At 66.9% G+C, this 22,765-nt stretch overlaps 2 protein-coding genes across 2 annotated transcripts in view; both read right to left on the bottom strand.

Annotated features, from left to right (window-relative positions):
* Positions 1 to 307: 307 nt before the first annotated feature.
* Positions 308 to 22,084, bottom strand: NEURL4 (neuralized E3 ubiquitin protein ligase 4). Its single transcript, XM_049792596.1, is given in 31 exon segments — positions 308 to 1,768; positions 2,536 to 2,701; positions 3,290 to 3,402; positions 4,200 to 4,341; positions 4,598 to 4,670; positions 4,672 to 4,706; positions 5,041 to 5,131; positions 5,435 to 5,614; positions 6,200 to 6,358; positions 7,233 to 7,370; positions 7,643 to 7,792; positions 8,634 to 8,732; positions 9,141 to 9,267; positions 9,269 to 9,357; positions 10,021 to 10,166; positions 10,549 to 10,677; positions 11,136 to 11,305; positions 12,054 to 12,132; positions 12,246 to 12,322; positions 12,827 to 13,025; positions 13,432 to 13,594; positions 13,674 to 13,759; positions 14,661 to 14,842; positions 15,691 to 15,979; positions 16,298 to 16,370; positions 17,107 to 17,195; positions 17,439 to 17,550; positions 18,431 to 18,615; positions 19,403 to 19,483; positions 20,070 to 20,466; positions 21,854 to 22,084. Coding segments are annotated over 31 exon segments (4,419 nt in total). The 5' UTR covers positions 22,061 to 22,084; the 3' UTR covers positions 308 to 1,575.
* A 610-nt stretch (positions 22,085 to 22,694) lies between these two features.
* The window catches only part of LOC126034629 (kinesin-like protein KIF1C), a 6,227-nt gene continuing 6,156 nt past the window's right edge, over positions 22,695 to 22,765 (bottom strand). Inside the window, 1 exon segment of the mRNA XM_049792557.1 lies at positions 22,695 to 22,702. Within this exon segment, the coding sequence (XP_049648514.1) occupies positions 22,695 to 22,702 (8 nt within the window).

Raw genomic sequence — 22,765 nt, 5'->3', positions numbered from 1 at the left:
AAAGCCACGCCCACGCCCCCTCCGGAGAGCAAAGCGCACGCGCGCCACTTCAGGCCAGGCCACGCCCCCCCGCGCAAGCACCGCCCGCGCCCCGCTAGCCACGCCCCCCGCCTATTAGCCACGCCCCCGCTCCGAGAAACCCCGCCCCTCTCCTCCGGGGCCCGATCCTGCCCCCCCCCCCTCCAAAAAAACCTTCCCGGGGGCTCGATCCTGCCCCAGGACCCCCCCAGCCCCCCCAGGGCCCGATCCCGCCCCCCCCGAAATGACCACACCGTCTCTCTCTCTCTCTCTCTCGGTTTATAAACCCGGGGGGGGGAAACACGGGGGGGGGCGGGTTCGTATCACGGGGACCCCCCCCCTTCCCCCCTCCCCGAAAGCAGCTTTAAATAAAAATTCCTTTTTTTAAAAAAAAAAAGAAAACCAACAAAAAGACACCCCCCACCCCAATCCCACCCCCCCCCGGATTCACATTTGGGGGTAATAAATAAAGGGGGGGGAGGGGCAGCGGGGGGGGATGTGCAGGTGGGGGAGGGGGGGTAAGTGCTGTAGCCCCCCCCCCCCCTCAAAATGGGGACTGGGACCCCGTGGGCTCAGGGGAACACCCCCCCCCCCCCAAATTCAACCCCTTCCTCCCCCATGGGGATTCCCCCCCCAGGTTGGGGTGAGACTCCCCCAAACTAGGGTCAGAGCTCCCCTCCCGATTTCAGGACCCCCCCCCCCCAATTTAGGGACCCCCCCCAAACCAGCTCCAGGGTGGGTGGGGGTGTCCCCAATTTGGGGTGTGCAAAGTGTCCCCCTCCCCCCATAAAGGGGATTTGGGGGGGGCCCAATTTAGGGCAGGAAGGGTCCACATGGGGGGTGCCGCAGGGGTCCCCAATAATTGGGGAGGGGGCTGACCCCCCAAAAGCCCCAGGGGGGTCCCCAGCACGGGGGGTTGTCCCCAAATTGGGGAGGGGGGGTCCTTGTCCCTGTGGGGGTCCCCAACCTGGGGGTCCCCATCCCCATGGGTGGGGGTCCATGTTTTTGGGGTGGCGGGGGCTGTGTCCCAGGGGGGGTCCCTGCCCCCATGGGGGTGTCTCCTTCATGGGGGGGGGTGTCCCTGTCCTTGGGGGGGGTTCCCCACTTAAGGTGGGGTCCCCATCCCTGGGGGGGGTCCCCCATCCTCTTGGGGGGGGTCCCCATCCCCATTAGGGTTCCCTATCCCTGGGGAGGGTCCCCACCTAGAGGGAGGGTCCCCGTCTTAGGGGACACTCTCCATCCCTGGGGGGGCTCCCCATCTTCTTGGGGGGGTCCCCAACTGAGGGGGGGGCTTCCCCCATCTAGGGGGTTCCCCATCCCCTTGGTGGGGGGGGGGTCTCCCCATCTCGGGGAGGGGTCCCCGACTAAGGGGGGGTTCCCCATCCCTGGGAACGGAGGGGGGATGTTCCCCATCCCTGGGGGGGGGGTGCCCCCATCCTTAGGGGGGCTGCCCATCTTCTCGAGGGGGCTCCCCATCCTCGGGGGGGCGCGTCCCCCCATCCAGGGGGTGTCCCCAGCCCCGGGAAGGGGGCGGGGGGCGGGTGCCCGTGCCCCCCGTCAGTCGACGCGGACCAGCAGCCCGCAGAGGACGGTGGCCCCCGGCTCCTTGGTGACCCACTCGAGCTCGGCGGGGTCCAGCCCCTCGGGGGGGCGCAGCGAGGGGGGGCCGGCGCGGAAGGAGCCCGGCCGCACACACACCTCCAAGGCCACCTGCGCCCCGTGCGCCCGCTGCGAGCCCGGGTCCCGGAAGCTGGGGGTGGGGACAGCGTTAGGACACGCCCACCCTGCCCCACCCAGCCCTGGGACACGCCCACACCGAGAAACCCCGCCCAGTCCTTACCCCCACCCCCTGATCCGCCCCCCCCGGAGGGGGACAGGCCCCTTTAAGGCTACCTGTGGTGGTGGGCTCATTTGCATAGCCACGCCCACCCGCCTCCGGGAACGGCTGGAAGCTGGGGGGCGGGGACACCGATAGGATACACCCCCCCCCGTAGGCCACACCCACCCCATGTCCCAGGGGGAGCGGGCCCCTTTAAGGCTATGGGCTCATTTGCATAGCCACGCCCCCACCCCGGGGACCCTGGAAGCGTGGGGCAGGGACACCGATAAGACACGCCCCCGTGTAGGCCACGCCCCCAATGGGTGGGAACCAAGCCCTTTCAGACTGCGTGCAGCTAGGGGATCATTTGCATAACCACGCCCACCCGGGAAGCTTTTGCATAGCCCCACCCCATAAAGCCACCCAGCTGCTGTTACAGGAACTCCACCCCCCCAGGCTATCGTTTGCATGGCCACGCCTCCTGCCACAAAAGCCCCACCTCCCTCCCGTGGTTTCCAGAGGAAACCCTTCCCGGGATAGCCCCGCCCACCCGCCATTCATGTGCTTAGCCCCGCCCACCCCAAAGGGGACCCGCTCCAGCCCCGCCCCCTCCTCCCTGCTGCTCAAACCCAGCCACGCCCCCTCCCTCCCCGCCCACCTCCCGGGCCCCGCCCCCCGCCCAGGCCCCGCCCACATACTGCACTTTGGTGGCGAAGGGCTCGAGGGCGGCGTAGCGCAGGGCGGGGGAGAGGATGAGGCGGGGCGGGGCCGACGGCTGAGGCCCCGCCCCGGGGGCGGGGTTACCCCGCAGGGCTCCGCCCGAGGGCTCCGCCTTGGCCGGGCCGCTCAGGATGGACCAGGGGCCTGGGGGGGGGAGGGGGGTCAGTGGGGGGTAGGGGGGGTTCTTGGGGGGCGCTATGGGGGGGTCATGGGGCGTGGGGGAGTCCTGGGGGGGCTATGGGGGGGTTAGGGGGGGTCTGGGGGGGGCTATGGGGGGTATAGGGGGGCTATGGCAGGGTTGTCGGGGGGCTACGGGGGATGTGAGGGGGTTAGGGGGGCTATGGGGGGGTCATCAGGGGCTCATGGGGGGCTATGGCAGGGTTGTTGGGGGGCTATGGGGGCTATGAGGGGGTTAGGGGGGCTATGGGGGGCTATGGGGGTATAGGGGGGCTATGGCAGGGTTGTCAGGGGGCTATGGGGGATGTGAGGGGGGTAGGGGGGCTATGGGGGGGTCATCGGGGGCTCATGGGGGGCTATGGGGGTATAGGGGGGCTATGGCAGGGTTGTCGGGGGGCTACGGGGGATGTGAGGGGGTTAGGGGGGCTATGGGGGCGTCCGCCCCCCAGATGCCGGGGTGCCCTGATGGGGAAGGTCGGGGGGGGGGGGTGGGGGGCTCCGGGGGGCTCCCCCCGACCCCGGGGTCCCCCCGGCACGCCGCGCCGCGGCCCCCACCTGGCAGCAGCTCGCCCTGGTCGAGCAGCCGGCGGACGGCGCCGGCGCTGGTGCCGTGGTACGCCGTCGGCCATTTCTGCCACGCTCCCCCCGCCTCCAGCCGCGGCTTCGTCCTGGGGGGGGGCAAAGGGGGGGCGGGGGGGGGCAGGGGCACCCCAAAACCCCCTTGGCACCCCCAAAGCCCTCGGGGTCTCCCTAGACCCTTCCCGGGACCCCAACCCCCCCCGGCACCCCCAAAATCTCCCGTGGGAACCCCAAACCGCCCCAGACTCCCCCGTGCCCCCCCGAACCGCTTCAAGACCCCCAAAGGCCCCCCCAGTGCCTCCCCAGATCCCTGCTGGACCCCCCTGGGCACCCCCAAACCCCTCCTAGAGCCCCCCAGCACTCCTCAATCCCCCCCGGACCCCTAAAGTTCCCCCCTAATCCCCCCCAGGACTCACTCCAACCCCTCCTGGACCCCCCAAACCTCACTTAGACCCCCCCCAAATCCCCCAGATTCCTCCAAGATCCCCCCAGGACCCCCCCAAACCCCTCAAGGACTCCCCAAAGCCCCCCCTTAAACCCCTCCTAGAGCCCCCCAATTCCCCCCCGGACCACCTGCATCCCCCTAAACCCCTCCTGCAACCCCCCAAAATCCCTCTAAGGTCCCCCCAGAACCCCCCGACATCCCCCCAGACCCCCCCAAAAACCCTCTTTGACACCTCCACCTGCCCAAGACCCCCCAAACCTCTCCTGGACCCCCCAGCTCCCCCAAAATCCCTCTTAGACCCCCCCCCACCCCCCCAGGACCCCTGCAATCCCCCCAGGACCCCCCAAAGTCACCCCAAAAGCCCTCTTAGAGCGCCCAAACCTCCTCTTAGACCCCCCCCAACCCCCCAGGGCCCCCCCAAGACCCCCCCCCTCAACTCACCGGAGGCTGAAGCGACACCAGCCGAGGGGGACGGGGGGGTCGCGGGGACCCTCCCCCCGCCGGCACCCCTCCTCCCCCCGCAGCTGCTGGCAGGACTCGCAGAAGCAGAGACTGCGCCGGGGCTCGGGGGTGAAATATTCATCTGGGGGGGCAGTTAGGGGGGGTCAGGGGAGACCCCAACACCCCCCAAGGGACCCCGCTGTCTGGGCTGGGGGGGGAGACCCCCAGGGATCTGGGACCCCCATCCTTTGGGAACCCAAGGGTCGGGGGGGCACCCACCCCTCAACCCCAGGGGGACACCCAGGGGTCTGGGACTGCCCCCCCCCTCGAGGGGAGGGCACCCAGGGGTCCGGGACCCCCCACCCTTTTTTGGGGGGCACCCAGGGGCGCGGGCGCACCGGGCAGCAGCAGGAGATCCTTGAAGCGGGCGCAGAGAGCTTGGTACTCGCAGGGCTTGAGGGGGGGCCCGGCCAGGGGGGGGGGCCCAGCACAGGCTCTCCTTGATCCCTAGGGAGGAGGCGGGGCTTCCGTTAGACACACCCAGGGGTGGGGCACTGCAGGGCCACACCCAAGGGCGGGGGCTTTAACTGGGCACACCCGCTCTGGTTCGGTCCTGAGCCCCCCCCCAGCCCCATAGATCTGGGGGTCTCTGAGCCCCCCCCAAACTCCATGGATTTGGGGGGCACTGACCCCCCCTCCCCCCCATTTTAGGGGTCACTGACCCCCTCCAGCCCCGTAAATTCCAGCAATCCCTGCCTCTGCCCTCCCCGCCCCATTTTGGGGGTCCCTGACCCCTCCCAGCCCCCCACTTTTGGGGTGCCCGCCCCCCCCCCACACTCACCATCCACCACGTCGGCCTTCTCCACGTCCCCCCGTGTCCGGGGGTCCCCACTGGGGCCCCCCCCGTCCGGTGTCTCCGACACGATTGTCACCTGGGGGGGGACACACAGGGGTTCGGTGGGGTCCAGAGACCCGAGGTGCTTTTTGGGGGGTTGGGGGGGGGGGGGTACCAGGATCCCCGAGGGGATGGGACCCCCCCCCCCCCCAGACCCTGGGGTCCCTTTGGCAGGGGAGGGGGCGGGGGGGGGGGAAGATCTCCCGGGACACCTGGGCCCCTTTTTGGGGGGGTGCTCCGCTGGCATCCATTTTGGGGGGGGCCCAAGGGCTTCCCCACCCAGACGTGGGGTCCCTGGGGTGCTCCGAAATCAGGGTGCCCCCCCCCCCCCCGCCCCCACCTGCTGGCACTGGCCGTAGAGGTCGAGCAGGACGTAGCAGGGGGCCGGGACCCCCCCCGCGGCCACCCCCTGGTCGCAGCCGTTGACGTAGAGATGGAGCCGGCCCCCCCCGTCCACCAGCAGCCCCAGCAGCGTCCCCGCCGGCAGCGCGTCCAGGTTGGGGCCGTAGTTCTCGCAGATCTGCGGGGGGGGGGACACGACACCCCCACAGTGTAAGGGGGGGCCCCCAGGGCTGTGAGAGGGGATCTGCCCCTCCAAGGGGATCGGGGGGGATGGGGAATGGGGGGGGGGGTCCCTGGGGGTGAGGGGGGCTTGGGAATGGGGGGGCCCTTGGAGACAGGGGGGGGCATGGGGATGGGGGGGGCACCTGGGGGTGAAGGGGGCTTGGGAATGGGGGGGCCCTTGGAGACAGGGGGGGGGGGCCCTGGGAATGGGGGGGGGCACCTGGGGGTGAAGGGGGCTTGGGAATGGGGGGGGACTTGGGGATGGGGAGGGCCATGGGGGCAAGAGGGGCTTGAGAATGGGGGGGGCCATGGGGTAGGGGGGGGGCTTGGGAATAGGGGGGGGGTCCCTGGGGATGGGGGAACCCCCTCGGGGATGCCCAAAATAGTGGGGACGCCCCCCTGGGGAAAAGGGGGGGGGGGATATCCCTGGGGGCGCTGGGGTCCCCTGGGGGGGCGGGGCGTCCCGAGGAGGTCTGGAGGGGTCCCGGTGGGCTCCCGGGGCCGCGGCCCCCCCGGCAGGGCGCGTTTCGGGCGCCCCCACCTTGCGGGCGTTGTGGAAGACGCTGCGGCGCTGGAGCAGCCAGGCCGAGCGCTTGAGGCCGGCGGCGCAGGCGGGGAGGGGGCCGCGCCCGGGGGGGGCCCCCGTCACCCCCAGGGCCAGCGAGGAGCTCCACTGCGGGTTCAGGGCGTCGATCTGCACCTGGGGAGGGGGGCGTGACGTCATCGTGACGTCATCGTGACATCATCGCCTCCCCGTGACGCCACCTCCCCCAACCCCCCCCGGTCACGGCCCCCGGCACCCAAGCCCGCCGGGGGGCGAGGGTGGTGGGTGACATCGCTGTGATGTCATCGCCACTCTCTCACGACATCAGCATCGCTCCGTGACATCACCGCCCGCACCCCCGGCCACCCCCGCCCCCCTTCCCTGCCACCGACGAGCTCCGCTGCCGCTGCCGCCGCTTGTGCGCCTGCGGGTGGGTGACGCCACTGGGAGGTCATCACACCCCCGTGATGTCATCACCCCTTCCAGTGATGTCACTGCCCCGAGGGGCCACCCCCCTCCACCCTGCCCAGCAACGAGCCCCACTGTGGGTCCAGCGACCGTCCCTGCGCTCCAGGGCGTCCGTGACAGCGTGGCGATGTCACTGTGACGTCGTGATCCAGCGTCACACGTGACCCCTGTCATCAGATCGGACGGCTCAGTGTGACGCCGGGGGGACCCAGTGAGCAGTGATTGGCCGGGCCCGCGTGACATCACAGCGACACCAAACAGCTGCAGTGCCGTCACCGGCCAGTCCCGTGTGACATCACAGTCCCTGCTCAGCTCGCGCCACTGCAGCGCCGCCATTGGCCGTCCCCGGCGTGACATCACAACGCCTCTTGACGCCACGTTGCTCCACCTGACCTCACACGCAGAGACACGCCCCCAGACCCCCCCTCACTCTCCCCCTCCTCCGCCGTGACCTCATCAGGACACAGAGCCACCCTCGGCCGGCCCGCTGTGACGTCATCCCCTTCCTCTGACCTCATAACAATGCCGGGCTACCGTTGGCTGCCCGGGAAAGGGGCGGTACCTGGAAGAGGCGGCCGGGGGGGAGGGGCTGCCCCACCAGCACCAGCCCCTGGTTGTAGCTGGAGACGCGGGTGGCCGTGCGGTTCCCGTTGGAGAGCAGGATGTTCTTGCCGTGGCACCCCAAAAACGTGGGGGGGCCCTGGGGGGGGGGGGGCATGGGGTCAGGGGCTGGGAGCACCCCAAAAATGGAAAGCGGGGGGGGGGGGGGGGGCCACTGGGGATTTGGGGTTCTGCACAGCACACAGCTCCCTCCCAGCCCCTCCCTGAGCCCCCAGTGCCCCCCCCCCGCTCCCCCCAGCCACCCCCGGTCGCCCCCCAGTGCCCCTCTAGTCCCTTCCCAGTCCCTCCCAGTGCCTCCCTACTACCCCCCCCGTGCCCCCCTACTACCCCCCCCGTGCCCCCCCCACTCACGGCGAGGGGGGTCCCAGCGGTGGGGGAGGGGCTGGGGGTGGGGGAGGGGCTGGGGGAGGGGGCGCTGCTGCCCCCCCCCTCCCCGCCCCCCGCGCTGACGATGGAGACGGCCGTCACCCGCCCGTACAGGTCCAGCGCCACGAAGGCGTTCTGTGGGGAGGGAGAGGCGGCGACGTCAGCACGTGATGTCACGGCCCTGGCCCTCCCAGGCAGGGCGTGAGGTCAGGGAAGCCAGTGACATCACGGCGAAGGCCCTCCCGGGCACAAAGTGAGGTCACAGAGCCCCGTGACATCACTATCCCTCTCTTCTCAGGCAGGACGCGAGGTCAGGGAACCCAGCGACATCACAACCGAGCACCCTCCCCGGGCAAGAAGTGAGGTCACAGAGCCCTGTGACATCACGGTCAGGACCCCCCCAGGCAGGAAATGAGGTCAGAGAGCTCTACGACATCACAGCTGTGCCGCTGCCAAGCAGCGAATGAGGTCAGGAAATGAAACGGCGTCAGATCAAAGCACCTCTGTGGCAGGAAGCGAGAACACCTGACCCGATGGCATCATAACAAAGCTCGTCCCAGGACAGAAGTGAGGTCACGTTGCCCTGTGACATCACGGCCAGGTTGCTCCTGGCCAGGAACTGAAATCAGAGAGCTCTACGACATCATCCTTGTGCCCCTCCCAAATAAAAAGTGAGCTCACGAAACCGAGTGACATCACGGTGAAGCCCCTCCCAGGCAGGAAGTGATATCAGAGAGCCTCGTGACATCACAGACATGCCCCTCCCAGGCAGAAAATTAGGTCAGAGCACCTCATGATGTCACAGCCATGCCCCTGCCAGGCAGGAAATGAGGTCAGAGAGCATCTGGTGACATTGCGGGGCTGACACCACGGAGGTGACATCACAGGAAGTGACACCATGGTGGGGGGACATCAAAGGAGTAACGTGGAAGGGGGTGACATCAGAGCGGGGCGTGTGACCTCACGGGGGCGTTACCTTGGCGACGCCGGTGGCGGCGGGGCCCATGTCCTCCCCGTCCACCAGGATGTGCATCGTGTCATCGGGGCCGCGCCGCACCCCCAGACGGTTCCCAACCTGGCGGGGGGGGGAACACCCTTCAGACCCTTCCGGGGGGACCCCTGAACCCCCACCCCACCCCAGGGACCCCCAGGACCACCCTGGGGACCTCCCTGACCCCCCTGGGATCCCCAGGACCTCCCTGAGCCCCCAGGACATCCGAGACCCCCGTGGGGACCTCTCTGACACCTGCAGGACCCCAACGGGACCCTCCTGCCCCCCCCCCCCAGGACCCCCCTGGGACCCCAAGACTCCCCTGGGGACCTCCTCGACCCCCCCATCAAGACCCCCAAGACCCTCCCCGGCCCCCCAACCCCCCCCGGGACTCCCAAAACCCCCTTGGGACCCCCCAAGATGCCGTTGGGGAGCCCCCCGGCCCCGCCAGGACCCCCCTGGAAACCTCCCCGTCCCCCCTCCCCAACTCACCGCCAGGCGGTCGAGGGAGACGCCGTAGTTGTGGCGGGTGAGGGTCCCGTTGCGCCGGACCTCGGCCCCCGCCACCACCCAGGTGGGGGGCGCGGGCAGGTCCAGGAGGGTGGCGGGCAGGGCGGGGGGGGCCGGGGGGGCCCTGCCCGGGGGGCAACGCCGTCAGCCCCAGCCGCACCGAGCCTGCCCAGCGCTCGTCCAGCGCCTCGATCCGCACCTGGCAGGGCGAGGGTTAAAGGTGTGGGGGGGTGGGGCTTAGGGAAGGGGCGGGGCTACAAAAGGCTCCTCCCTCCGTGGGTGTGGCCGCCAGAAAGTGCCGCCCGCTGTGGGCGGATCTGTGGCTCCCCCTCAGGTGGAGTTGCGGCTGGGTAATAAGGGGTTAAATCGGGGCGGGGGAGGGTGTGGGCGGGGCTTGTAGAGGGGGCGGGGCGCCAGAGGCTCCTCCCACTCCTGCCAGAGCCACTGCCAGAGTTGAATCGGGGCTGGGTCTCATAGAAGGGGGCGTGGCTGCGACAGGCTCCTCCCACAGCGGGCAGAGCCACTGCCAGGGTCAAATCGCGGCAGGGGAGGAGGCGGGGCTTATGCAGGGGGAGGAGCCCCCTAACCCCTCCCACTCTTAAAGAGACACCGCACCTCCCACCACTCCCCCCTTCCACCACGCAGGGGGGTGGTTCCTTTTCCACCCCCTCCCCCCCAGGGTGACCCCACCCACCCCGCGGCCTGTCCCTAGGGCGCCCCGCCCACTTTTCTTAAAGAGACACCGCACCTCCCAGCATTTCCCCCCCCCCCTTCCCACCACGCAGGGGGGTGGCCCTTCCCCAACCTCTCCCACCCCAGCTGACCCCACCCCAGTGGGCGTGTCCCTCGGGGCCCCACCCACCTCGAAGAGCTCCCCGGGCCGGAGGTGCGAGCGGCTGAAGACGAGGCCGTGGCAGTAGCCGGCCACCCGGGCGGCCCCCAGCCCCTCCGCCCCCAGCGCCACGTTCTGCCCGCAGCGGCCGTGGAATCGCTGGCACGGGCCGGGGGCTGGGGGGGCGGGGAGAGAAGGGGCGGGGTTAGAGGGTGTGGCAGCGGGAGGGGGAGGGCGTGGCAGGCGGGATGTCACGGGTTGGGGGGGAAGGTGGGGGTGTCGCTGGGGGACACATCGCCTCCTGAGTGGGGGGGTGTGTGTGTGTGTGTGTGTCCCGGCTGATGCGTCACCTGGGGGGGACATGTCACCCTGGGGGACGGACACACACACACGTCACCCAGAGTGGGGACACGTCACCCGGGGGGGGGACGACACACGTCACCCGGGGGGGAGACAGGACACGTCATCCTTGGGGGGACGCACCACCCCATTGAGGGCCACAGCCGTGGGGACACCAGTGCTCCCCCTCACCCCGCCAACCCCCCCGGTGGCCCCTACCTGGGGAGGGGAGGGGACAAGCCTTCTCGGTGGCACTGCTGGTGGTCAGGCTGTTGTCGGCCGGGCCGGTGGCCCCGGTGAGGGACACCTGGACGCACTGGCCGTAGAGGTCCACCACCGCGTACACCTCTGCGGGGACACGCGTCACCCCCCATGGTCCCGGCCCCACACCCCCATCTTCCTCCGTATCTGTCATGCTCCTGTCCCTGTGGCCCTCTCCACGTCCCTGTCCCCACGTCCCCCCCACTGTGTCCTCATCCTCGTGCCCCGTGTCCCCCCACCGCGTCCCCAGGGGACACCAGTATGGTTCAGGTCCCCAGGACCACATCACGCTGACACGGGAGCCTGTCCCCCCATCACCCCTTCCCCATCCCCAGCGTCCTCCCTGTCCCCCTCCCAGCGTCCCCATCCCCACGTCCCCACCGTGTCCACCTCCACGTCCCCATTCCCACATGTCCCCCCCGTGTCCCCTGGGGACCCCAGACCGTCACAGATCCCCACGCACCGAGCTGACGCAGGACCCCACGCGTGTGCACGTCCCCCCCCTCTGTCCTCGTCCCCGCCGTGTCCCCAAGCCGTCCCCTTACCCGCCGGCAGCCCCGAGCAGGCGACGCCTTGGTCGGCGCCGTTGATGAAGTAACGCAGGTCGCCCCGTGCCGTCCGCATCATCCCGATGCGCGAACCCGTCCCCAGCGAGTCCAGGTCGCAGCCGTAGTTGTTCCGCATGGTGTTACCGTCCTGCATGATGGCCGTCCCGCTGCGGGAACACGGGGACATCGTGGGGACACCGGGGAAGGGTTGGGGGGGACGACAGGGGACACTCGGGGCTCATGTGGCCCAGCAGGATGCTTGGGGATGGATGGGGACCTTTGGGGACAGACAGGGACTGTGGGACACGTAGGGATCCTTGGGGACAGATGGGGACCCGGGGGACAGACGGTGACCCTTGGGGACGGACAAGGACCCTCCGAGATGGGACAAGGACTGTGTGGACACATGGGGATCCTTGGGGATGGATGGGGACCCTGGGGACAAGCAGGGACCCTTGGGGACAGATGTGTTCCCTTAGGGACACACGGGGACTCCTGGGGACGGATGGGGACCTTGGGGATAAGCAAGGACCCTTAGGGACAGACAGACGGGGACCCTTGGGGATGGACAGGAACCCTGGAGACAGATGGGGACACTTGGGGACAGATGAGGACCCTTAGGGACAGACAGGGACCCTGGGGACCAACACATTCCCTTGGGAACAACCCAGGGACCCTGGGGACAAATGACAGACCCTCGGGGAACCCGATGAGCCAGCACAACGCCTTGGGGACAGATGTGACCCCTTGGGGACACCGAGAACATAGATCTGGCCCCTTGGGGACAGAAGAGGATGTCGGGGACAAAAGAGGGATGGACAGGGACCCCTCGGGGAACCTGGTGACCCAGTAAGGCCCCTTGGCGACCGAGGTGACCCCCCCCAGGTGACACCAGCGTGTCCCCCTCCTCCTCACCTCAGCATCCAGGTGTCGTAGTCGATGTCCGTCATGGTGTTGGGGAACTCCAGGTCCTCAGGGCGGATGGCGGTGACGCCTGCAGGGACAACGGGGGTGGCAGGGGACGCCGAGGGGGGGACAGGAGATGGGGAAGGGTGTGGGGAACCCCCCCATCCCCTCCCCTCCACGTCCCCTCTCGTCCCCTCTCACCCGCCTCGATGGAGCCGGACCAGCGATCCACCATCTTCTGGATGACGATCTCAAAGAGTTCCCCGTCCCGCAGCGCCCTGGGGGACACTGGGGGGGTTACCCCAAAACCTTGGAGGGGTAGGAGGGGGACAATGGGGTGGCAACAGGGTCGGGGGCAGATTTGGGGGACCTGGGGCTGTTTTTTGGGGTGCAGGGGATGGTTTTGGGGTACAAAGGGACGTTTTGGGGTGCCCGGCTGGAGATGACAATGGCATTATCAAACTTGCAGCAGCAGCTCTGGCACAGATTTGGGGACTTGGGGCTGATACTTGGGGACATTGGGGGACCTGTGGCCAGGTTTTGGGGTGCAGGAGAAGGTTTTGGGGTGCAGAGGGAGGTTTTTGGGGTGCCCCTGACGGGTTGGAGATGACAATGACGCAACTGAACCCAGAGCGGCAGTTCTGGCACAGGTTGGGGGACGTGGGGACAGCCCTGGGGGACACTGGGGGACCCACAGTCAGGTTTTCAGGTGCAGGAGAAGGTTTTGGGGTGCAAGGTGGGATTTTGGGGTGCAGGGTGGGGATTTTTGGGGTGCCCCTGACCGGTTGGAGATGACGATGGCGTCGTTGAACTCGGAGCGGCAGTTCTGGCGCAGGGCGGTGCGCCCGCCGTTGGTGATGACGGCGTTGGTACCGTGCAGGCGGTGGAACCGCAGGTCACTGGGGGAACCCCCCGGGGACGGACTTTCGGGGGACCCCGGAGTGTCCCCCTCCGAGCCATCACCTGCCAGCGAGGTCACCTCTTGGGGGACACACACAAATGACCCGTGAATCCCCAATGTCAGGGCTCCAGCAATTTCCCTGCACCCCCAGATCCAGCCCTGCACCCCGATATTGCCCCCCAGGTGGCCCTGCACACTGGGGTCCCCAATGTTTCTCAAACCCACACCCTGATGTCCCCAGGACCCCTGTCCCCCCTAAACCCAACACCCCAGTGTCCCCAAACCCACACCCCGATGTCCCCCGGTCCCCCAAAACTCCAGCCCTGATGTCCCCAGAACCCCTGTCCCCCCCCAACCCAACACCCCAGTGTCCCCAAACCCACACCCTGATGCCCCCAAGCCCCCCAAAACTCCACCTCTGACCTGCCCAGGTGCCCCCCCCCCCCCCGAGCCTCCACGTCCCCAGTGTCCCCCCCAGGAGCTCACCGCCGTCCTCGACGATGGTGGCCTGGGCGGCCTGGCCGTAGAGGTCCACCACAGCGTAGACGTTGGGGGGCACGTTCCAGGCGGCGGGTCCCTGCGCCGCCCCGTTGACGAAGAAGTGGAGGGTGCCGTCGTCCCTGCGTACCACCCCCACCGTGTCCCCCGCCTGCGGGGATGCACGTCACCTGGGGAGGGGGGACACCGACAGGTCCCAACCAGGGACCCAGGCGTCCGGGTTGTCCCACCTTGAGGCGGTCGAGGTTGTGGCCGTACTCGTCGAGGACGGTAGTGCCGTTGTGCATCACACCGTTGCCCGTCATCATCCAGGTGCCTGTGGGGACGGGGACAGGGTTGGGGACACCACCCATGGAGGGGAAGGGTGGCTGGGGACACCCTGGAGTGGTATGAGATGCCCTGGGGACACCCTGGAGTGGCTGGAAACGCCCTGGGGACAACCCAGAGTGTCTGAGGACACCTTGGAGTGGTAGGAGATGCCCTGAGGACACATACGGGTGGCTGGAGACACTCTGGGGACATCCTGGAGTGGCTGGGGATGCCCCAGGGACACCCAGGGGTGGCTGAGGACACCCTGGAGTGACTCAAGATGCGCTGGGGACTTTCTGGAGCAGCTCAAGATGACCTGGGGACACCTAAGGCTAGATGGGGATATCCTGGGGACATTCTAGGGTGGCTGGTGACACTCTGGGGACACTCAGGAGAAGCTGGAGATGTCTTGGGGACACCCAGGAATAGCTGACTGGTATAAGATGCTCTGGGGACACTCTGGAGGCACCCTGAAGTGCCTCAGGAAGTCCTGGGGACACCTTGGAGTGGCTCTAGATGCCCCAGGAACACTCCGGAGTGGCTGAAGATGTCCTGGAGTGGCTCAAGATGCCTAGGGGACATGTTGAGGTGGCTGGGAACAACCTGGGGACACCCTGGGGTGGCTGGGGGCCTTGTAGGGACCCCAGAAAGATGTTTGGAACCCCTCAGGGACATCAGGAACCCAGCCGAATGCAGGTGGGTCACGGTGGGAGGGCAGGTGGAGGTAGGCGGGGGTGTGGGTGGTGACCCCATGGGGACATTGCGGACCCCATAGGGACCCCATGGTGATGTTGGGAACCCACCTGAGCACTGGCTGGGAATGCTGGTGGGCAGCTGAGGGTAGATAGGGTGGTGGGTGGTGACCCCATGGGGACGTTGGGGACCCCCTGGAGATGGCAGGGACCCACCTGAGCGCAGGTTGGTCATGGTGGAGGGCAGCTGGAGGTAGGCAGGGTTGTGCGTGGTCACCCCGATCTCAATGGACCCAGCCCATTTGTCCACCATTTTGTCGATGCGGACCTGGAAGAGCTCGTTGTCCCGCAGCGCCCGGGCACTCAGCACCACCCCATGGTTGAAGTCATCTGTCGCGCTGGGGACAGGAACATCGTGTCACCCGGGGGGGCAGGATGGAATGAGGGATGGGTCCATCACGTCAGCGGGGACATGGGGACACCGCATCAGCGGGGACACAGGGAATGGGTCCATCATATCAAAGGGGGACACCAGGAATGAGAACACAATGTCAGCAAGGACACCAAGGATGGGTTCATCACATTGACGGGGACACCAGGGATGGAGACACAAAGACACAACGTCGGCAAAAACACCAGAGATGGGTTCGTTATGTTGATGAGAACACCAGGGATGGGGACACAAGGACTCAATGTCAACAAGGATGTCAGGGACGGGTCCATCGCGTCAACAGGGACAGCAGAGACGGAGACACAAAGACGTGTCAGTAAAAACACCGGAGATGGGCTCGTTACATCAACGCAGACACCAGAAACAGTAATAGAAGGATTCAATGTCAGAAGGGACACCGGTAATGGGTCCATCACATTGATGATGACACCAGGGATGGGAACACAAGGACACAACGTCAGCATGGATCCCAGAGACGGGTCCATCACATCAACAGACAAAGCAGAAATGGGGACACAGAGACACAACGTCATTGAGGACACCAGGGATGGGGACACAGGGACACAATGTCAACAGGCACACCAGGGACAGGTCCATCGTGTTGACAAGGACACCAGGGCTGGGGACACCAGGGATGGACCCATCACATCAAAGGAGACACGGTCACTTGCTGTGACCACAAGACCATCTCCCCCTCCCTTGTCCCCGTTCCCTCTGCACCCCTTGGTGTCCCCAGGCCCCCCCAAGCTCCCACGTCCCTCCCCACGTCCCTCAGCATCCCCTCGCGTAACTTACTGTGGCCGCAGAGCCGTGCGCCCCTCGTTGACGATGGCCGCCTTCTGCCCGCAGTTGGGGTGGAAGAGGAGACGAGGGGGCGGTGGGGGCCCAGCGGGTGGCCCGGCAGGGGGCTGGGGGGACGTGAGGGGACGCCGGCCACCCTCGGGTGACAACGCTCGCAGGATGGCATTGTTGCGCCGCAGGCGGTCACTGTGGTTGTGGTTGTGGACGATGGTCACCTTCACCGCCATCCCGTAGAGGTCCACCACCCCGTAGACCACCAGCGGCGTCAACGTCGTTGCCACCCCTGGAGACAGGGAGAGGCATGTCACCGCAGCCACGCTGCGGACACCCTGGTCCCCTCGAGATCATGGGGTGTCAACACTGGGGACACCCCATGGATGAAGATGTCCCCAAGAACCACCTGGGGTCCCTCAAGGTCATGGGGCATCAACATGGGGGAGACTCCACGGACGCAGACATCTTCAAAGCCACCTTGGTGTCCCCATGTCCCCTCTCAGCCCCAAGATGCCAATTTGGGGACTTTCAGGAAACTCCTGGGGCTATGGGGGGTGTCCCCCCATGTCCCTGTGTGTCCCCTTGGGGTGTCCCCGTGTCCCCCCACCTTGGTCGATGCCGTTGATGTAGAAGTGGAGGGCGTTGTTGGCTTTCCTCGTCAGCCCAATGTGGTCCCCTTCCTGCAGGGGACACACACACACGACGTGGGTGACAAGAGACCCCCAAAAATCTGAGGGGGGGATTGGGAGCCCCCCCCAATCCCCAGGGTGTCCTCAAGGGGTTGGGGGTGCAAGGATGGAGGAGGGGCATTGGTGGAACCCCAAAATTCTTGCAGGGGATGGTGGGGACAGCAGGGACACAAGCAGGGCAGGAGAACATCACTGAGACGCCCTCAAAACTCCTGCAGCGGACAATAGAGATGTGGAGGGGGGAGTTTGGGGGTCCCAAGGGGGGAATTGGGGGTGCAGGAGGGGGTTGACGTCGCTGGGACCTCAAACCCCTGCGGGGGACAGTGGAGATGGGGGGGGAAATGAGGAGTTGGAGGTCTCGGGGGGGGGGAGGGGTTAAGGGGGGTCCCCCAAATTTTGAGGGGCCCTGGGGAGCTTTTGGGAGTCTCAGGGGAGTTGAAGGGGGATGCCTCTGATTCTGGTGGGCCTCAGAGGGCTTTTGGGGGTTCTAGAGAGAACTTGGGGGTCCCCCCCAATTTTGGGGGGCCTCAGGGGAACTTTGGTGATCCCAGGGTGGGTTTGGGGTGTCCCCCTTGATTTTAGGGGACTCCAAGGGAGGGGTTGGAACCCCCAGGGGAGCACAATGGGGGTCTGGGGGTGTTTTGGGGGTCCTGGGGGTGGGGTTCAGGGGTCACTCCCTGATTTGAAAGGGGTCCCCTCTGATTTTGGGGTGCCCTGGGGGTGTCACCTGCAGCTCGTCGAGGCTGAACTCGCAGTACTCGCGCCGCGTCCCCTTCCCATTGGTCAGGATCCCACAGCCGCTCATCATGATGGTACCTGGGGGGGCGCGGTGGGGGGGTCTTAGGGGGGACCCAGGCATCCAGGGACCCCCCCCCACATCCCCTCTGCAGGGACCCAGGCATTGAGGACCCCCCCCCCCCTTTTCTAAGGGCATTTGGGGAGCCTCAGCTCTACTGTTGAGGGTCTTGGGGGGACTCAGGCATCTGGGGGGCCCCCCACCCCACTCTGGGGGAGGACCCAGGCATCTGGGGGGGTCCCAGGCATCCGGGGGGGGCTCACCAGAGCGGAGGTTGGTCATGGTGGCGGGGTACTCGAGGCTGTTGGGGTTGTGCGCCGTCACCCCGATCTCAATAGAACCCGACCATTTGTCCACCAGCTTGTCGATACGAATCTGGGACAGGGGGTGTCATGGGATGAGGGGGAGGTTGTCAAGGGACCCACACCCCCCACCCAGGATCCCCTGACACCCCCAAGAATTCCCCCCCATCTGCTTCACAGACCCCCCAACACCCCATGGGACACGCAGTTGCCCCCAGGACTCCAGAAATGTCCCCAAACACTCTCAGGTCCCCAGCGTTCTCCCCCAGCCCCTCCCAAGTCTATGACACCCCCCCCCCCCCAAGACGCCTACAATGCACCAAGACGCCCCCCCAGACGCCCATGATGTTCCCCAAGACCCCCCAGAACATCCATGAGAGCCCAAGAACTCTCAGGACCCCCATAAGTCCCCCAGGACCTCCATAAAGGTCCCCATGATGCCCCCCTGACCCCATAAGCCCCCCCAGAACCTCCATGATGCCCCCCTGGGTCACCTATAAGACACCCACAACCACTCAGGACCCACGTGAGGTCCCCCAGGACCCTCATAATGCCCCAGGGACCCCTGTAAGACCCCACACAACCACCCAGGACCCCCACATGACCGCCCTCAGGACCCCTGTGATGCTCCTAAGACCCCCATGACCACCATAAGCCCCCCCAGGACCACTGTGGTGCCCTTCAGCAACCTCACAACAGCCCCAGAACATTCCCAAGCCCCCCCAGGACCCCCATATGCCCCAAAGACCACCCCAATGCCCCAAAAACTCTGATGATGCCAGCCAGGCCCCATATAATGCCCCCCAGGACCCCCCACAACCACCCAGGACTCCCCTGATGCCCCCACGACACCACCCAGGACCCCCCAAATCCCCTTCATGACCACCCAGGATGCCAATGATGCCCCAAAAACCCCCATGATGCCCCCCAAGACCCCCACAGAACCCCCAGACCTCGAACATCTCGCCATCGCGCAGGGGCCGGTTGGTGAGGACGACGCCGTTGTTGAACTCGTCGAGGGGCCGCCGGCGCTCGGCCGTCTTGTGCCCGTTGCTTAGTTTGATGAGGGCCCCGCACTTCTCGTGGAACAGCAGCGCCTCATTGGACAGCAGAGCCCCTGGCCCCACCCATGCCGCACCTGTGGGTGGGGTTGGTTAGGCCACACCCCCTCCAGGGGACACACCCTCTGGGAGGGGACACACTCTCCAGCAAACCCCTCTATCCATTCATTATGGCAATCTAGAGCGGTGGAAGCTCCGCCTCCTGAGGTGGGCCATGCCCCCCGGAGGGACCACACCCCCTGAGACCCCACCCATTCCCCACAAGCCCCACCCACAAAGACAAGCCACACCCAAAATCTCTATTTATCAGATGTTGCAGGAAAAAAAATAACAAAGGGTCTGCCTCCTGTGGTTTGGCACACCCCGAGGCCACGCCCCTATTGAGACAAGCCCCACCCCTCATCGGGACAGGCCCCGCCCAACAGACCACACCCACAGGGCAGGCCCCACCCACCAAGGGAGACCACGCCCCTGCAAGATGCTCCACCCGCTTGGGAGAGACTCCATAACTGCGAGTGGGGAAAGGTTCCACCCCCGGTGAGAGGCCACACCCCCAACACCACAGACCCCACCCCCTGGAGAGGCTCCACCCACAAGGCCCCTCCCCATCCCATCCACAGCTGCAGGTAATGGCAAAAGCCCCACCCCTTCAAGCCAACTCCACCCACTGAGCCACACCCACCTGGGATGAGGCCACACCCCCAAGGAGACACCACCCCCACAGACAGCTGGCAAAGCCCCCCCCCATAGCTGGCCACGCCCCCTGGGGACAAGCCCCACCCCCTCACAGACAGGGCCAGCTGTGACCCCGCCCCTAGAACCGCCCCGCCCCTTCGAGGCCAGGCCCCGCCCCCTGTCACTCACCACCCTCAGGGGGGTCAAGGCTGTCTGGGAACTTGTCAGGGCGGGGCTGGGCGCGGGGCGGGGCTGGGGCGGGGGGCAGCGCTGGGAGGGAGCAGGGGGGCACCAGTAACCCCAGTGCCCTCCCAGTAACGTCCACCAGTAATGCCAGTGCTCCCCCAGCCCCCCCAAATCCCCCCTCCCCATACCCCCATGCCCCAACATTCTCCCCAAATCCCCCCAGTCTGCCTCCCCATCACTCCTGGACCCCCCCAGATCCCCCCTCCCCATATCCCCATACCCCAAAATTCCCTCAAATTCCCCCCAGTCTCCTTCCCCATCACCCCCAGCCCCCCCCAGACTCCCAAATCCCCCTTCGCTCACCCCCAGCCCCCCAAGTCCCCCCTAGAACCCCAAATCCCCCCATCACCCTCCAGCCCCCCTCCATCACCCCCAGCCCCCACAATACCCCCTAGAACCCCAAATTCCCCCTCCAGCACCCCCCCAAATACCCCCCCAGGCCCCAAATCCCCCCCTCCATCATGCCCACCCCCCCCAAATACCCCCCAGACCCCCAAATCCCCCCCTCCATCATGCCCACCCCCCCAAATACCCCCCCGACCCCCAAATCCCCCCAAATACCCCCCCAGACCCCCAAATCCCCCCAAATATCTTCCCCCCCCCCAATTACCCGGCAGGGGGGTGGGGACTGGCGGTAAAGGGGGGGCCGGGGGGGGTCCAGCCACCTCGGGGGGGACGACGGTAACCTGGGTACATTTCCCATAGAGATCCACCACGGCCCAAACGCGGGGGGGCAACCCGGCAGCCGCGACCCCCCAGTCCCGCCCGTTTACCCAAAGCCGCAATTCCCCCGCCGGGGTGGCTTGAACCCCGACTCGATCTCCTTCCCCTAAAGCGTCTAAATCCGGCCCAAAATCTTCCCGTAAAGATCGGCCGTCCCGAAGAACGGAACAACCGGAGACGACCCAGGAACCGCCCCGGAGACCGGTGGCGCTACTGGGAAAATCCAATTCGGCCGGATCCAGAGCCGTCACCCCCACCTCGATGGAGCCGCTCCAGGAGTTCACCTGGGGGGTTAGAAAGGGTTAAGGGGGGCCTTGGGGTAGGAGGGGGAATGGGGGGTCGGGGACCCCCGGCGCTGGTGTCTACGTTACCCCGACACCGGGCGCTCTGCTGTAGGGGGACATTGCCTGATGTTGGGGAGCCCCAATAAAGGGGGGGAGCCCCAATAAAGGGGGGTGTGCGGGGAGTCAATGTTGGGGTGCCCCTTCCCCCACCCCAGTTACACCCAGTTCCCCCAGTTGTCTCCAGGCCTTCCCCAGTCAGCCCCAGCCCCCTCTTCCCCAATCCCCCACCTTGTCCTCCCAGTTAACCCGTTTCCTGTCTCCAGTTAGCCCCAGGCTCTCCTCCCCAGTCCTCCCAGTCCCCCCAGTTAACCCAGTGCCCCCTCTCCAGTAAAGCCCAGCCCCTCCTCCCCAATCTTCCCAGTGACCTCAGTCTCTCTCTTCCCCAGTTCTCCCAGTTACCCCCAGTCCCCGCTTCCCCAGTTCTCCCAGTCCCCCCAGTTACTCTCAGCCCCCCTTCCTCAGTCCTCCCAGTGCCCCCCAGTTCTCTAGATCACCCCCAGCACCCCCTTCTCCAGTCCTCCCAATGCCCCCCAGTCTTCCCAGTCCCCCTAGTTCCCCCAGTTCCCACTTCCCCAGTCCTTCCAGTCACCCCCAGTCCTCCCAATGCCCCCCAGCCCTCCCAGTCCCCCCAGTTATACCCAGTTCCCTCTTCCTCAGTCACTGCAATTACCTCCATTTCCCTCTTCCCCAGTCCTCCCACTCATCCCAGTTCCCCCCAGTCCCCTCTTCCCCAGTCATCCCAGTTCCCCCAGCTACCTGCAGTCCCCTCTTCCCAAGTCCTCCCACTTATACCCAGTTCCCCCTTCCCCAGTTCTCCCAGTCACTGTAGTTACCCCCATTTCCCTCTTCTCCAGTCCTCCCACTCATCCCAGTTCCCCCCAGTCCCCTCTTCCCCAGTCCTCCCAGTCCCCCCAGTCATACCCAGTTCCCTCTTCCCCAGCCCTCCCAGTCCCCCCAGTTACCCCCAGTCCCCTCTTCCCCAGTCCCCCCAGTCATACCCAGTCCCCCCTTCCCCAGTCCTCCCAGTCACACCCAGTCCCCCCTTCCCCAGTCCTCCCAGTCACACCCAGTCCCCTCTTCCCCAGTCCTCCCAGTCACACCCAGTCCCCTCTTCCCCAGTCCTCCCAGTCCCCCCAGTCATACCCAGTCCCCTCTTCCCCAGTCCTCCCAGTCCCCCCAGTTATACCCAGTTCTCTCTTCCCCAGTCCTCCCAGTCCCCCCAGTCATACCCAGTCCCCTCTTCCCCAGTCCTCCCAGTCACACCCAGTCATACCCAGTCCCCCCTTCCCCAGTCCCCCCAGCCCCCCCCCCCCCAGTCCACCCCCACCTTCCTGTCGATGCGGACGGTGAAGACGCGGCCGGGTCGCAGCGGATCGCGACTCAACACCAGCCCGTGATTAAACTCCTGGCCCGGCTGGGCCCGGGCCGCGCTCCGACCCCCCTGAGACAACGACACCAGCTTCCCGGTACGGGGGTGCAGCTCCCCGGGCCCCCCCGGGCCCCCGCCCGCCCCACCGGGGCCCGGCGCCGCCATCGCGCTCCGCCGCGCTCCACGGTACCGGCGGGCCTCCCCCCCCACACCCCACCGACCGGCTTTGCGACGTTTTGCGACTTTTTTGCGCCGCGGCGCGCCGCGGCGCGCGTGACGGCGGAGTGGCGCAGCGCGGGGACTGACCCCTTTTTCGCCCGTCTCTCCGGGGTTTTTCACGGCCCAACCGCGCCCCCCCCCCCTTGCACCGCGACCCCCGTCGCCTCCCCAGCTCCCCTCCACCTCTCCCCCTCCCCGCCGCCTCCCCCGCCCCCCCTTTCCCCACGCTTTACGGCAGCGTGGCGCCCCCACCTCCCCCAGCCCTTGCCCCGAATCGCATTTACGGCACCGTCGCGCCGGCCGGCCGCTTGACGTCCCGGCAACAGTTGCCATGGGGACGGGGCCCTGCCTGGCAACGCCGCGGTCCCGCCGCTAATTAATCCCCGGTAATGAAGCTGAGCTAATTACGGGGCTGCCGCGGCCGGTGAGGGGGTGTGGGAGGGTGTTAATTAGCGCTGGGATCTCATTCGCGACGGAAATAAAGCGGTTCTGAGGTATTAGCGGCCATCGCCGAGTAATTAAGGAGTTATTACGATGTAATTAGCGGCTAATTAGGCCTTAATTACGGGCTAATTAAAGGCTAATTAACTAGAAGTAGGGGGTTGGGGTGGGGGGGCGCGCTTCCAGGCCCACTGCTGTGCCGGGATTGGG

Source organism: Accipiter gentilis, chromosome 35, assembly GCF_929443795.1.
Source record: "Accipiter gentilis chromosome 35, bAccGen1.1, whole genome shotgun sequence".
Lineage (NCBI taxonomy): Eukaryota > Metazoa > Chordata > Aves > Accipitriformes > Accipitridae > Astur > Astur gentilis.
The sequence above is the reverse complement of the archived record's forward strand: the minus strand, read 5'-3'. Positions and strand labels throughout refer to the sequence as shown.